The sequence below is a fragment of the Rhinatrema bivittatum genome, chromosome 19 (assembly GCF_901001135.1).
Source record: "Rhinatrema bivittatum chromosome 19, aRhiBiv1.1, whole genome shotgun sequence".
NCBI classification, from domain to species: domain Eukaryota; kingdom Metazoa; phylum Chordata; class Amphibia; order Gymnophiona; family Rhinatrematidae; genus Rhinatrema; species Rhinatrema bivittatum.
Genome location: NC_042633.1, coordinates 43599118 through 43614880, shown reverse-complemented (window position 1 = coordinate 43614880; position 15763 = coordinate 43599118). Strand labels below are relative to the sequence as shown.

Sequence of the window (15763 nt, the reverse complement as noted above, 5' to 3'; positions counted from 1 at the left end):
ATTAAATTGATCATTTGCTGCTCTCATTATAGCTCAGCCTGCCAGTGCATCAGACCTTCTTTTTTTTTTTTTTTAACCTCCCCCTCCCCGTTTTCTTTCTCTATCTCTCTCTCTCTCTCTCTATCCCCCCACCCCCGCCCCAGCACCACCACCACCACCACCACCACCAGCACCACCAGCATCGCCAGAATTCAGGAGGAGGAGGAGGAGGAGGAGGAAGGCATGCTAGACATTGCAGCACCCAGGAACATCTCCTGAGCAGATGGTGGACGTTGCATCTCTCTCTTCTCCCCTTTTCACGTTGGGATTTTACAAGATTTGCTTTCTGGGCTTCCGAGCCGCGGAAGATGCGAGGCTGAGGGGAAGGAGCCACGGCAGAGGGGCAGAGGGAAGAGGTCCCCGCAGCCTGCCCGATGAGAGCCGGATGCAAGCTCGGGCTCTGGGGATGATTTGACGGCCAGCAGACCCCGGGGCGGCAGCCGTGTGAAGCGCTTGGGGGGGGGGCGGGCGGGTGGGGTGGGGTGGGGTGGGTGGGGGGGGCAGTGGACGTCTTCCTATCCCCCTTGGACTCTTTTTTTTTTTTGAGTTTTAGATGCCAGAAGCAAAAGACGGTGCAGGATGCAGCAGCAGCAGTGAGCGGGGAGGGGTGGACGACCGCATTGCTTGCTTTTCGGCTTGGCGACTTCCCCCCACCCCTCTCTCTCTCTCTCTCTCTCTGGGTTCTCGGCTTTAACCCTTCCTGGGCTCCTTGCGAAGGTGGGGGGGGGACCTGCCCGAGCCGGCGCCAGTCCCCGGGGGCCCGTGATGTGCGAGCGGCCCCTCTCCCCCTCCCCCTCCACCCACCTCACCGCTTCCGCTGGCAGTAACGCCGCTTGGCCTTGCCTCTTTGCAGGATGGCTCGCTTCGGGGACGAGGCGCCGGCCCGCTACGGCGGCGGGGCGGCGGGCGCAGGACGCGGGGGCAGCCGGCAGGGGCAGGCGCCGGGGGCCCAGAGGATGTACAAGCAGTCCATGGCGCAGCGAGCCCGGACCATGGCGCTGTACAACCCCATCCCGGTGCGCCAGAGCTGCCTCACCGTCAACCGCTCGCTCTTCCTCTTCAGCGAGGACAACGTGGTGAGGAAGTACGCCAAAAAGATCACCGAATGGCCATATCCTTTCTGGCTGGACCCTGGGGGCAGAGGTAGGTGGTGGAGAGGGGCCGCGGGGGGGGGGAGGGCCCCTTCCGAACCGTGCAGGTAGGGGGGTTTGCAGGGAGTTACTGGGGAGCTCCGAGTTGGGGGAGATAAGGAAACCACCGAGTCCCGGGGCGGGGAACCCCCCCGCTGCCATGGCAGTCCCGTCTCCGACCCCTGTGATCTCGGCGTCCCGCGCGGCCCCACTGCAGTCGATTTGCACTTGGGGGGGGGGGGGGCCCTGCAGCCCCTGTGAGGCAAGTCCTGGCCAGAGCCCCGTGCATCTGACAGGGCAGGCCAGGTGGGATGCGGATTTCACTGACATGGGGGGGGGGGGACAGAGAGGCCTGAGAAGGGGTGGAGGGAACTGCTGCATGGGTTTTATTAACTATTCACCAAGGAGGGCAGGGCAGGCACTGACAAATCTAGCAAGGGAGGGGGCCCCTGGGAGCCATGCTCCAGCCCTGCCCTATTTCTTGCACAGGGATCTGTAGGTGTGTGCATAGCTGCAGAATTGCGTAGAAGGTACATGCACAGTTTTTTTTCTGTATTTCTGTTCGCTGCTGCTGTCGTGGGGACAGATTTTTTTTTGGTTTATAAATGGCTCTGGGAAACCGGGGTCCCGCTTGCCCTCAGATCTCTCTGCGGAGCCGGTGTAAGGGCAGGGCTGAGAGGCCCGCACGGGGCCTGGCTGCGCACAGACCTGAGGTCCCCACCACTCTGCAGCATCCCAGGACTGCAGAAAGCTGCACTCCTCTTTGCCCGTCGTGCACTCTTGCTAAATGCTGGCCAGGCTGCTGATGCCTGACGAAGCCTCCCGGGTTTTTTGCGATGTGCATGCACTGCAATATTGCATTCATCGGGGAGGGTAATTCGCTCGTGCTTTAGCCTCTGTCCGTTGCTTGTCCTCCTGGATTTCTAGAGGAGGGTGAGGGAGAATCCCAGGGGCTGGCTGGGGAGATGTCAGCCCTGGAAATCCCCATGCGAGTTAGGAGCCTCAGCAGCGAATGCCTGCCTTCCTTCCTCCTGCCAGCGTGGGGGACCCCGTGTTTCTGCACCCGGTCATGCGTGTGCGTGATCCGCGTGGACGGTAACGCAGAGATTCTTCCGTGCCCGGCGCTTAATGCAGTATATCCCGGGATGCGGGTCTGCACAGTCTGCCCTCCTGCTGGGATCCATGTTGCACGCTGTAGGTGGGACAGAGGAGGACAGGGGGAGATTTTTCTGCTGTGTGTGTGTGTGTGTGTGTGTGTGTGTGTGCGTGCAACCTGTACCTGCTCCCATGCACAGCATCCAGATTACTGTCTTCCAGGGATGGGGGGGGGGCGAGGGGATCTGGGACAGGCAGGCTGATCAGGGTGCAAGGTGTAGGCTGGCGGTGGGGAACGCTCACCTCCATCCCTGCCAGCTCTTCCTGCTGCAGTATCCTCTCTCCCCCCCTTTTTTTTTTTTTCTCTAAATTGAGAAGCAGCGTTGTGTTCATTAGCTAGTGATGGAAAGAGATGTTGCTGTAGGTCCAAAATAACCGTCTGTCCTGGCCTGACCCTGGTTTTTATCCTCCTTTCCTGAGGAAATCAGGGCAGAAAGCCGTTCTTAGAAGCCGTCCACCTCTTCCTCCTCCCCACCCTCGCCTTTCTCTACGGCACAGACAGACCCCTTACAGGATTGCGTTACAAAATGGAGATCACACAGGCTCTGGGAGAGCAGCTTTTTCCTGTGCTTGGGGGCTCGGGGCCCTCTGCTGCATCTTCTCTCACCAATCCCTGCCTCCTGCCTTTTTTTTTTTTTTTTGGAGAGGGCTGTGCCCACTCCCTCCTCATTCGTTTTTCGCTGCACTTTTTTTTTTTAGATGAAATAAAGCGAAAGCATGTTCCACTCTCACAAAGCTCCCGAAGCTCCTACGGTAGCCTGACCTGAGTGTTTGCTGCAGTCCCTGCAGTATGTGTCACGCTTAACGCATTGGCAGAGAGAGCCCTGCAACTCCAGGGCGAGCAGTCCCCTTCCTGTGTGTGTGTGTGTGTGTGTGTGTGTGAGCGAGACAGGGGAGCCATTCTAGAGATGTAAATGCAAGCATTGGAGACATTCAAGGAAAGATTGCACTGCATTTGTTAATGCTGCACCTGTTCTGTGCTATTACAACACGAGAGAACCATGCATTGCTCTTGGTAGTGCTGTATAGATCCTGTGGTGGGGCAGTGTGTGTGTGTGTGTGAAGGGGCTAAGCTGGTCTTGCCCCTGCCCATATATTGTATCTGCGCTGTGGTGGGGCAAAGCGTACCTTGTGTTTTGTGGATGTGTTAAGCTTGTACTACGCCGCCCGTGCTGTAGCTGGCGAGGGATAGAAGGGGAAGCTGGTACCACTGCCTGTGCTTACATTGTTGTATGACGGGGCAATGTGCATGTGTATGCATTTGCATGAGTGTGTTATTGTCCTGTGATCCAAACTGCACAAAAAAAAGACACGAGAAATATCCCAGACTCTGGTAACTTTGACTGGATGGATGTTGCAAGAACTTGAGTAATACTTAGAATTTGTCACCATGCCCATAGATCAGGATTTTTCAGAAATTATTTTAATACCAACTGAGCTTTACAACTTCAGTTGTAGAATAAATATGTCATTAGTTAATTTAGAGAACTGATCATTCGGCATACTTTTACATTTACACACGTATTGACTGGCGTGTGCTAAGATTTCAGCAGGTACAGTGAAATTGCACATGCAGTGTGCTGCAGTGCCAGGGATTTACCAGGTACTGCTGAAGAAAGAAGGAGCAGGAAAGAGGAAGACCATGGCACACAAGGGTCTGCCTTCGGCGTGGGCTGTGCGCCTGGTTTAAGCAGCAGGCGAGGTTTAAGGTAACTTTCAGCCACCTGGACCCAGGCTTGCTATTTGTGCACCACGGTTGAGGTTTCCTGAGCATAAGCCAGCTAGCAGCGGAAACCAACCTTAGCCTCTGTTCCTCCGTGGCCTCCAAGACCGCTCGGTGAGACTGGGAGGCTGTGGTGGGAAGGGGGAATAAGAGCTAAGCTGCCTAACTCCACCGGGGCTGTCCTGCTGAAAATCTACTACTTAGAATTAAAGGTGATATTATAGCAGACTTGATCTGGCCACTTTGGATTACCCTCATTTGGCAACGGGTGAACATCTGGTAATAATTCTATACACACTCTCTGCTGTAATCAGAACAGTAAAATAAGAATAACAACCAAATATAGCAAATGTAAAGCAGCAATAAAATCAATGAAATGTTAAAAACCCCAGAGCCTAAACAGATCATCCATTGAAAGCTTGTTGCAAGTGGTTAAGCGTCTGGTGGTTCTCTGCTGCCCTGGGAAGAGAGGGTCCCAGAAGATGCCTTCAGTCCTGTCCCCACCCATCCCAAGAAATGAATCCTGGGTTCACCTTAAAATCATGGCGAGGAACATGAAAGACTGGAGCACCTCCCCCCCGAGTGGGTCGGGCCAGCGCCACTCAAAGCTTTTATCTTTCACCATGCGTGGCACTCTCCGTGTTGGTGTAACACTTCCACAATAACACATGGCCAACGCAAGACAGGCAACGGCACTGTGGACCAGTGGTAACCCATTGTAAAGGGGGGTGCAGCAGTCCAGCTGAGATGTAATTGGCACATGCATGGTGATTGTCAGACTCGATCTGTCCAGGAATGGACTCAGGTTTATGGATTTGCTTCAGCCGAACGAACGTAGTCTTTGAAAGCGATGCAATTTGATCTTCCAAAAGAACTCTTAGACTGCGTCCTCTTGGTGAGAAGATGACCTCCTTACATCGAAAGCATGGAAATCCACACCTAGCCAGCCCTCAAGCCTCAAGCAGATGAGTTTCCAGAGATTATCAGGGTGTGCAGGTGCAGTGAGGTAATGGAGAGGTTTGCTCCGATTGACTCTTCAGGATTAGGAACAAACTTATTTTCCTGCTGGGCTTGCATTTGGTGCTGATGTTCACTGTGGGGATGCTGCTAGTGGTGGTAGATTCTGGGTCCAGTGGTACTAGTAAAGGTGACCAAGTTGTGATCATGCCAGTTGCAGTTGTCTTTGTGCTCTTGTAGTGTCCTTTTGGCTGGAATGCCGGTGCTGCTAATTGCTGTGTTGTTGATTCTACTTTTTGATGGTGTCTTTGAGCAGGATAGGTGGTGTAGCCAATGGTGTTGCAGTGGTGGTGTTGCTAGTAGTTGTAATGTTGATGTTATTTACTTGGTGGTTCCAGTTGTGATGGTAGTGGTGGTCATGGTTATCGTGTTGATGGTTTTTATTGTTTGGTTTTTTTTTGCAGGGCTGGCGAGATTGTCAGTGACTAGAGAATGTGCTTTTTCAGTGGTGGCACCTGACACGTGGAACACTTTGAAATTAATGGAGCGTACCAAGAAATTGAAATCAGTGTTAAAATCATCCCTAATTAATTTAGCATTTAGTAAAATTATGCCCTAATATTTAAAATCTTGCACCTTAGTTGGTCTTTGCCTGCTTGAACAGTTTATATTTATCTTTTGTTATGTTGGACCTTATTTTTTACTATTTTTATGTGTGTGTTAATACTGTTAATCACTCAGAGCTTGCACATGTAGCAGTTAAGAAATTTTAATAAATACAAATACAAATAGTTGCAGTGATGTTGGTGATGCTGCTACTGGTTGTAGTGATGGTGTATTTTATAGGGTAGGTGGTAGTTGTCATGGTGATGATGAGATTGATACTGGTTATTATGTGGGTGTTTTATGCAGGGAAGGTGATAGTTGGGGTGGTTGTAGTATGGGTGTTTTTGTAGGGTAGGTGGTAGTTGCACTGGTGGTGGTACTGGTTGTAGTGTTTGGTGGTTTTTTGTAGGATATGTGGTAGCTGCAGTGGTGGTGGTGACACTGGTTGTAGTATGGGTGTTTTGTGCAGGGAAGGTGATAGTTGGAGTGCTGGTGCTACTGGTACTGGTTGTATTGTGGGTGTTTTTCTTTTAGGGTAGGTGATAACTGAGGTGGTGATGCTACCATTTCTGGTTGTAGTGTGGGTATTTTTTGTAGGGTAGGTGGTAGTTGGGGTGGTAGTGGTACTGGTTGTAGTGTGGGTGCTTTTTGTAGAGCAGGTGATTGCAGTGATGATACAGGTTGTAATGATGGTGTGTTTTGTAGGGTTGATGGTAGTGGGGGTGATGGTGTTGATACTGTTTATAGTGGGGGTGCTTTATGTAGGGTAGGTGGTAATGGGGTGATATAAGTGTTGATGCTGGTTGTAGATTTGGTGTTCTTTTTAGCAGGGCAGAAGATGGTTGTAATGATGGTGGTGGTACTGGAACTAGTTGTAATGTTTTGGGGTTTTTTTGAAGAGTAGATGGTATTTGGGTGATGGTGTTGATTCTGGTTGTAGTGTGGGTGTTTTTGTAGGGTGGGTGGTAATTGCAGTGGAGGTGGTGGTACTGGTATTGATTGTAGTGTTGGTGTTTTTTTTTGTAAGTAGGTAGAGGTTGCAGTGGTGGTGTTTTATGCAGAGTAGGTGGTAGCTGGAGTGATGATGATGGTGTTGATATTGTTTATAGTGTGGGTGCTTTATGTAGGGTAGGTGGTAATGGGGTGATAGAAGTGTTGATACTGGTTGTAGATTTGGTTTTTTTTGCAGGGCAGGTGGTTGCAGTGGAGGTGGTGGTACTGGTATTGATTGTAGTGTTGGTGTTTTTTTTTGTAAGTAGGTAGAGGTTGCAGTGGTGGTGTTGATTCTAGTTGTAATATATGTGTTTTATATAGAACAGGTGGTAGTTGGGGTGTTGATGGTGGTGTTGATACAGGTTATAGTGTGGGTGTTTTTTGTAGAGTAGGTAGTAATTGAGGTGATGGTAATGTTGACACTGGTTGTAGATTTGGTGTTTTTTTGCAGGGCAGGTGGTTGCAGTGGTGGTGGTGGTACTGGTACTAGTTATAATGTTTGGGGGTTTTTTTTGTAGGGTAGGTAGTAGTTGGGGTGATGGTGTTGATACTGGTAGTAGTGAGAGTGTTCTTTTGTAGAGTAGATGGCAACCACACTGGTGATGATGGTGGTTTTGGTTCTGGTTGAAGTGTGGGTGTTTTTGTAGGGTAGGTGGTTATAGCAGTGGAGGTGATGGTACTGATTGTAGTGTTGGTGTTTTTTGTAGGTAGGTGGTGGTTGCAGTGGTGGTGTTTTATGCAGAGTAGGTGGTAGCTGGAGTGATGATGATGGTGTTGATACTGGTTGTAGTGTTGGTGTTTTTTGCAGCGCTGCTGTTGGTTGGGCTTTTGTTGCTAGTTTTTGGTACTGTTGATTATGATGTTGTGAAAATGTACTATCATGAACCAGTGGCTCTCTGGGTGTTTGTGAAGAGTAAATCCTTGTAGAGCAGCTGTAGGAGGCCAGCTGCATTTTATCAATTTCCTGTTGTCTTTGGCCGCATCTGTTATGAATCATGGAAGCTGCCACACTTCCAGCTCATAGGTCTTTGGTGCAATCTTTGTTTTCTGAGATTTAGGTTGATGTTGGAACTCAGGTTCTCTGATGCCAGGTGCAGTCCTGCTGGTCTTTAGCAGTAGAGATTCTTTGATCCTTTCTGGATGGAGAGGGGCTATGGGCTGAATATTTTGCTTGTCCTTTCAGCACAGGAATAAAACGATGAAGAAAGGGAAGACGTTTGCATTGGGTTAGTTTAAGTACCTTAATCATGAGTGCTCTGACCGAAGGACAATGTGGATAAGAGAGTGACTGAAATACTGACAGGACCTGGGAGACTAGCGGGCACTGATGCAGGATACTCTTCTTTTATGTGTACAGGCGACTGTGCAGGGATACTATGCTGTCACAGCTGAAGGCTTAGTCTGCCCAGTGCAGGGTTGGCATGGGAGCTGAACTGGCATGAAGTTCTCTTGGGTCTGTTTTGTGCGGTATTAACCCCATATCATAAGGTTTCAGCCGGGGAGCTCTGCTTGCTGTTCCTTCTTCAACGTTAAGTCTTCAGAAGCCTCTCTCGGTAATGGGCTGGGGTTATTGCATGCAGCACTGCAGAAAGCTTTGCTAATCTGCAGCTGAACTCTGCTGAAATGCACTGGGGTCAGCAGGGGGTGCTGCAGCTGCTGGTCCCCCCTGCGCGAGCAGGCGTGTGAGGTCAGGGCACGCGTGTTAGTGTAGGCCATGTAGTGTCGTGTCATTCTGCCTCTGCTTGTGTGTTTCAGTAGTGAGTGAGTGCATGGTTGGGGGGGGGGGGGGGTGGGAGGTGTGCGTCTGTGTGTGCAAGCATGTGGTACTCGCATAACAACATGTACAGGTACGTGTGTGTGTGTGTGTGAGTACATGCATGTGCACACTAACGGACATCTGCATGTATGAATGGTTGATATCTCTCATCAGCAGCTCATAAGGACAGTCTTGCTGCCAACTCATCGTTTCTTTGTGCAGTGAAGCTGCCGTGTCCTACTTTAGGGAAAGAAAGAAGGAAGCTGTGCCTGTGGGAAGGAGAGGGGTAGTGCATCCCTTCACTCTTCACCTTCACCACCAAGAATGATGGGAGGTACCTGGACTTTTACTGGTTTGATGGCTTCCCTACTGGTGCCACTAGGAAGAGAAGCCATAGTTTCAGTCGCAGAGCCCTGCCTTCTCACAGCTCACTGGATAGAGAGGTCATCCTCCTTCCTTGTCTGATAATAATAATAATAATAATAATAATTTTGTAACTGCGGCGGTTACAGGGAGGAGCGCTTTCATTGGGTTTCACAAAAAAAAAAAAGCCACTCTGAGGGTGCATGGAAAGAGCCAGGGAGCTGCAGTTCTTCCTGCTTCTCCTCCTTCCAGATGTGAACCCTCCCCTCGCCCACTCTCCCCCTCCCTCTGCAGCTGAGAGCAGGGTTTCTTTTCCCCAAGGCATCAAGCCTGACTCTGCAGACGTCCCCTATGCAGGACAGGAGGCAGCGAAGCTTAAGCCCCTGTGCACACAGCTCAGCCCACCCTGCTCCCGGCCGGAGGAAGGGTCTCGCCCCCCCCCCCCCCCCCGTTGTGCACCTGCCGGGAATCGCCAGGCAAGGCCTGGGGGGGGGGGGGGTGAGCCTCAGACCTCTCTCTTGTGGTGATGCTAGGTCAGGGAAGAGGAAACCAGCTTTCCCCCAGCATCTCGTCCACCTCCGTGAACTGATCCTGCCTCACACTGGGTTGACAACTCGGAGGTTATTTCTCTTTGGTTAATCCCAGTGCAGTTTCTGTGTAACTCTCTCCGGGGTCCCGCTGAAAGCGAGGTGTTTCATCTCAGCTGGGCATCTCCTAGTTAAATATCTCATAAATAAGAGATACAGGCTGTGAAGCCAGGGGTTGTTTGATAGCACAATTAATGAGAGATTGTAGGTTCCCCAGGTCATCGGGAAGGAACCTGCTAATTTGCCAGCCTGCTCTCTCCCGTCTGCCTGTGTCATGTCCCTCACTTTCTTCTTTCTCTGGCTCTCCCTTCCCCTGTCTCTTGCTGCCTGATCCTCCCTTCTCCTCTCCCGTCTCTGTCTCACTCTTACTTTATTTATTCACTTTTTTTTCCCTCCCTGAGATTTTGTTCCTGGATTCTTCTTCGTTATTCTTCTTCTTCTTATTCTTCTTCTGGCTTTCTTCAGCCTTTCAGCCGAGATGGTGAACTGTGACCTGTGTTGGCAGTGTCCCGCTTTTGATCATCTCTCCAGGTTAACTTGGTGGTTAAAGCTGTTGTCCCTTTACTGCAGGAAGGCGCTAGAAAGCAAGCTCAGAGGGTGTCCTGGCTGCTGGTGATGGGGGTCAGGGGGGGGGGGGGGTAGTGGGGGAGATTAAGGGGCTTCACTTAAATCGCTCCACAGGTTTGACATTGGATCCAGCCTGGAAATCACAATTTCTAGGCGTCGCTCACCCAAAGAAGAGAGAAGTGGGGGAGAAGGAGCTGAAGGTGCAGGGTAGGAAATGTGTGAGGAAGCAGAGCCCGAGCCGGCCGCCTCTGGGTGCAATGGAAAAGCCGCCCCCAGCTGCTGGCCAGAAAGCTGCAGGATGCAGGAGCCCTTGGCTTGGGCTGACCTGCCACCTCTCTAGCTTTTGGGGTTGTTTTTTTTTTTTTACTTTCCAGACGAAGGTGGATTTCTCTCTGCAGGCTCTGGGGTTTGCTGGCCCCTTTGCTTCTGCGGTGTTGCACAAAGGAACGGCTGCAGGGTCCTCTCTCCTCGGCCGTAGCCATGAGACCCACCTTCTCTTCCAGGATAACTTTCTTGTGACAGGCACAGGGGGGGGGGGGGGCAGGGAGCTTCTTTGCTTTTTGGTTCCTTCTTAAGAGCAGATCCGTTCTCTCTTTCTGTCCCTGCATCTGTCCGCTCCGACGCTCTCCTAGTGCCTTCCTCTTCCTCCCTTTTCTGGATTCCTTCGGCCCTCCCACTTTCTCTGTTCCTTCTGCCCCTCCGTCTCACTCTTTATTATTTCCCCCCCCCCCCTTTTTACTTTCAGTGCAGCGGCATCGCCAGAACTTCCTAGTTTGACGCGAACGTGACGCCTGTTTCCGGGCCCTGTTTGGCATGCGACCGACTCTCTGTGTCGGAAGTAACTTCCTGCCGCCCCTTCCCTCCGCTAACAGTAATATAAACCAATGAGGAGAAAATAGACTGGAGTCAGAGATAGCAGCATCCCGAACTGACTGGGGGGGGGAGGATCATTTCTCTGGGACCTCACTGGTTTATTGCAGAAGGACTGGATAGGTACAGGAGGCGAGGAGCTGAGACCCTGTTCATAGGGCAACAGAGAGAGAGAGGGCAGCTTTGGTCATTGGACATGGGGCAGTGAGGGAAACGTGAATGCACTCACAGAGCACTGGAGAGTGCAGGCTTCGTACATGAGACACTGGAAACTGAGGCATCATTCACAGGTCTTTGGCAAAGAGGCATTATTTGTGGGTCGTTATGATCTTGCTAGCGTGTGCACCATTATGGATGGGTTTATGTGTTGCACAGTGCAAATGAGATAAGTCAAAACAGGATTGCATTGACAGTCACTTGGATTCCCTTCTTCTCCCTGTCACATTGCTCTTCTCTTGGGGCTGCAGTTGCTGTAATCATTTCTTTTTCTCACTAGAGACTTGTCTACCCTCCCCTCCCTGACCTCTCCAAGGCTTGTCAGGACCCGTGGGTCTCAAATCGGCAGCCTCGAGGACTCTGCCAGAGAGATTCACAATAGCCGTGCAGATCTAGGAGAGCAGTGGAGGATCGGGACACGGTCAGGGAAGCCGCTAATAGCCCAGAGGGAGAATGTCCCCTGACAGTGCCCTTCTAAAAACCCCTGATCTAGCTGACAGCCTCCTCTGGCACGATTCTGATCCAGTCCCAAGCTTGTATTATCAGACTTTGTTATAATGGCTCTAAAGGAAGCTGCATCCACAAGGGACATTCTTATATATTTTCTCTGTGCTGGGTTCAAGATTGCTGTCCATCAGTGGGGCGAAGGCTTCCTGCCACATTCATGCGTGGACCATTGAAGGGCGCCGTTTGGGTGGGAGAGTTCTTTCTGGTAGGGAGGGTGATACCTGGGGGTACCCAGAGGTCACCCTGGAAAAGGGGGCGGGGAGGGAGAGTACTGTCAGTGAGTCTTGAAGCAGCAGCCATCAGGGCAGTGGGCTGGGACACCAGCAGGGACATCCACAAGAGCTGTGGAGATCTAGGTGAGCAGCGCTGTTCTTTTATTTATATTTTGCTTTTCCACACGTCAAAGCGGATTACGTTGAGGTCGGTATTTCCCTATTCCCAAAGGGCTTGCAATTTACATTTATACCTGAGAGAGTGGGAGGGGGAAGTGACTTACCCAATGTCACAAGGAGCGGCAGTGGAATCTGAACCCCAGTTTCCTGGTTCGTAGCCTGACCTGCTGCTCTAATCCTCCAGCTAAGCGCCCAAATATCCATTCAGCCAGATAACTTCAGAGTTATCTGCCCAAGTGCTTCTGAATGTAGACCCTTATGACTTCTTGTAACGTGAGCACAGAAGGCTGAAATGAAACTTGGGTCTTGAGAAGTGGACATGCTTAGTTAGGAAAATCCCCCTTGCTCCAAAGGCAGAACTGCATCCTGTTTAATCCTTGATCCAGCAGAGAAGTCTCTGCTGGCACAACGGCCCTGATCTGATCCTGATCCCGCGCCTGAGCTACTTTGAGTCCTGTCGGAGCCCTGTTCCCGTGTTCAGCCTGTGCTCACCTGGACTCCCCCCCCCCCCCCCCCCCCCGTTCTCCGAATCTGGACTGTGAGTGCCTCCCTCTCTAGCCCATTCCTGATCCCTGTGACCCTTGAGTCTTCAAGGACTGACCACATCATCACACGCCTGCAGGCTTCTCTCACTCATCTTCTTTTCATCCTTAACTCCTCTTTACTTCTTACATGTTCTGCTCTCTCACATGTCTCCTGTATATGCTTTTCCCCCCTCCATGATTCCTGATAAAGAACCATTAGGAGTCCCTGTAAGGTGGGCAGACCTAGTTGTCCAGGTCCTGCTCTCTCTCTCATGCCATTTTATGGCCTCAGCTCTAGGCTGCTTCGTGAGGAGGGGGAGGGGGGTCAGCTGCTCGTTCGTTCATGTCATGTCCGTTGGTTTACTCTCGCCTCTGAATCAGGGGAAGGATTAGTTCTCCCCTGTGTGCCTGGCACCAGCGCCTTCTCTGTCTCCTCTTACACAGGGCTGAGCAGCACCAACCACTGCTTGTGTAAGGACTTGAGTGCTTGGCCAGCTCATTGCCAGGGGGAGGTTGAAACGTGCATCTCAGCGGGATCTACGCAGAGAGGAAACATTGTGCTGGCACTGCACATTTCTGTATTCAACAAGAACAGGGACTTTTCATTTAACCCACGCTGACATGAACAGGATTTGGGTTTTTTTGTTTGTTTGTTTGGGGTTTTTTGTAAATAGATAAACAGGCTTGGCATCTCCGTGCCTGAAGTTCCTGAGAATAGCCAGATGGGATTTAGGATTTAGTTTTTGCAAGCTGTAATCATGAACATTTTTTTCTCCTACTGTTTTCACTTCCTTTCAGTCTCTCTTAAAAAAAACCCAAAACAAAACAAACTCACCACTAAACTTTATGTACAAGGTGAAAGGCAAACCAAGCACATTACAGCAGGATGGAAAATGCAAATCTCCACGCTCTCAGCGGCCTTCTATGTTTGTCCTTAGGTTAGGATTTTAGTTTTAATTACTTGCCTTATGCAAGGCGAGTTATAATTCAGGTAGGGAGGGTATATAAGCCGGTAAAACAGAAAGCAGAGGCACAGAAACCTTGGTGAGAGACCTCTTGGTCTCTCTCTATCTATCCTTCCTGTTCATTTTCTAATTCCTTTCTATCCTTACCAAGGCAGTGTCCTAATTCTGATAAAGAACGGTCTTTAACCTTTCCCATGCCAGGTGATTCCTTCTCTTTTACTCCAGAGATCAATTGTCCAAGTAAGAAGCATTTTACCCACATTAAGTGGACCTCTGAAGCTTTCCCTCCCTCAGTGTGGCTAAAAGTTTGCACATCCTTCTACAGCATACAATGAACTTCCTGTGGGAAGAATAAAAGATAAGAACATAAGACGTTGCCATACTGGGTCAGATCAAGCCCAGCATCCTGTCTCCAACAGTGGCCAATCCATGTCACAAGTACCCAAACATTAAATAGATCCCGTGCTACTAATGCTGGTAACAAGCAGTGTATATTCCCTATTGATTAATAGGAGTTTATAGACTTCTCCTCCAGGAAATTATCCAAATGTTTTTTAAACCCAGCTACACTAACTTCCTTATCCACATTCTCTGACAACAAATTCCAGTGTTTAATTGTGCGTTGAGTGAAAATAATTTTCTCTGATTTGTTTTAAATGTGCTACATGCTAATTTCATGGTGTGCCCCCCTAGTCCTTCTATTATCTGAAAGAGTAAATAACTGATTCACATCTACCCATTTAAGTCATTTACCCATTTAAGTCATTTCATGATTTTGTAGTCCTTCCTTTCAGCAATCTCTTCTCTAAGCTGAACAGCCCTAACCTCTTTAGTCTTTCCTCATAGGGGAGCTGTTCCATTCCCCTTTATCATTTTGATTGCCCTTCTCTGTACCTTCTCCATTGCAATTATATCTTTTTTGAGATGCGGTGACCAGAATTGCATTGGAAAATAGATCCTCTTATGCCTTGTGTAAGTGATTCTTTTATCTCTGTTCCCTTTGCTGGCAGAAAAGGGGACAGTGGAAGCTGTATCTGACTCTTTTAGAGCCAGTGGATCCAGAATCTCTTCATTACTGACTGCATCTGTCCCTTCTGTCTGACTCAACAGCACTGGGAGCTCTGTCTCCCAAGAACTACAACTCCAATTTAAAAATTTATAGTTGCAGCATTTTCCACAGAGCACATAAGCATATTATAGGATGTCCTATAAGTGTCTTACTGCCCCTCCTCCTCCCCATCCCCCTCTGGCTTTGGTCATCAACTGCTGAAGCATAATAGCCTCCATCCAGTGGCCACTGAAGACCAGGAGAAGAAATCTGACCAATGGCTGCTTTGAGATAGACTGGGTAGGGTTCTGTTGTATTGATTGAGCTTCTGGGAGTGTTGCCAGTAGCCTCTAGGATTATATCAATACTGTTTGCTAAAGTAAAAGCTCCTTGTTGGAGCCATAAAATATTTTATTTTATTTTTAATGGTAAAACTTCCACTCAGATCTTACCTGAAGACCCACGGATGTGGATGGCTGTGTGTGTGTGTGTGTGTGTGTGCTCACTCTGAGGGAGCAAAGGCAGACAGACTTGTTTTAAGCTGTTTATGAACTAGCCTATGGTTCTCTCCTGGGGGGGTGCAGATATAAGACGAGGGCTTGTCTGCCAAGCAGGAGAGAAGAGGTGGGAGACTTGGGAGTTAAAAACTGAAGAAGTGAGGGGTCTCCCCCATGAGAGAGAAACAAGAGGGTGGAGAGTCGAGGCTGTTTCCTAAGAGAGAGAAGAAGTGAATCAGTTTTCTCAAGAGAAAAAGAAGAGATTGGAGAGACAGAGGTGAGAGATAAAAGAGTGGGGGTCCTACCCAGAGAGAGACTGGAGAGTCAGCCCCCCCCGAGAGAGAGGATGCTGATGCAGTGTGGTAGCATTTGAGGCTAATTTCAGGCAGATCCTGGCTGCCTATAAACATCTAACACATTTATATCTTGCATGTCACTGTACTTAGTCTCTCTTCCAGGACTTCATTCTTTTAAAAAAATACAGCGTTACGTCCTGCTTATGAGACATGCAGAGTACCTTTCTTTCCCCTGCGGCTGTCCTCTATCCAAGGCTCTTCATTTTCAGTTTTACTTAAGTTCATAGAAAAAGTAAATTAATCAGTGTTTATTATCAGTGTAAGACAATCACGAAAGAAATCCAATGCAAAAGAAAACAAAAAAAAGATTAATTTTTTAAAGTAAAATATCAGGGTGTTTTTTTGCGGGGGGGGGGGGGGGGGGGGGGTTGGTTTGTGTACAGAATTATGAAGCACCACTCAGCCTCTCCTCTCGAGGGTGGGAAATGAGAGCCAGGGATCACACTAGAGTGTGTGAGTGCACGACTTAGTACCTGGAGGAGGGCGTGGCTGGAACCCAGTTCACTCACAAA

General features: G+C 49.7%; 1 protein-coding gene across 3 annotated transcripts in view; it reads left to right on the top strand.

Annotated features, from left to right (window-relative positions):
- Window positions 1-893: 893 nt before the first annotated feature.
- CACNA1A (calcium voltage-gated channel subunit alpha1 A) overlaps window positions 894-15763 on the top strand; it is a 164692-nt gene continuing 149822 nt past the window's right edge. For all 3 annotated transcript variants that reach the window (XM_029585399.1, XM_029585398.1, XM_029585401.1), the window contains exon 1: window positions 894-1150. In XM_029585399.1, coding sequence (XP_029441259.1) covers window positions 894-1150 — 257 coding nt within the window. The remainder of the gene's footprint in view (window positions 1151-15763) is intronic.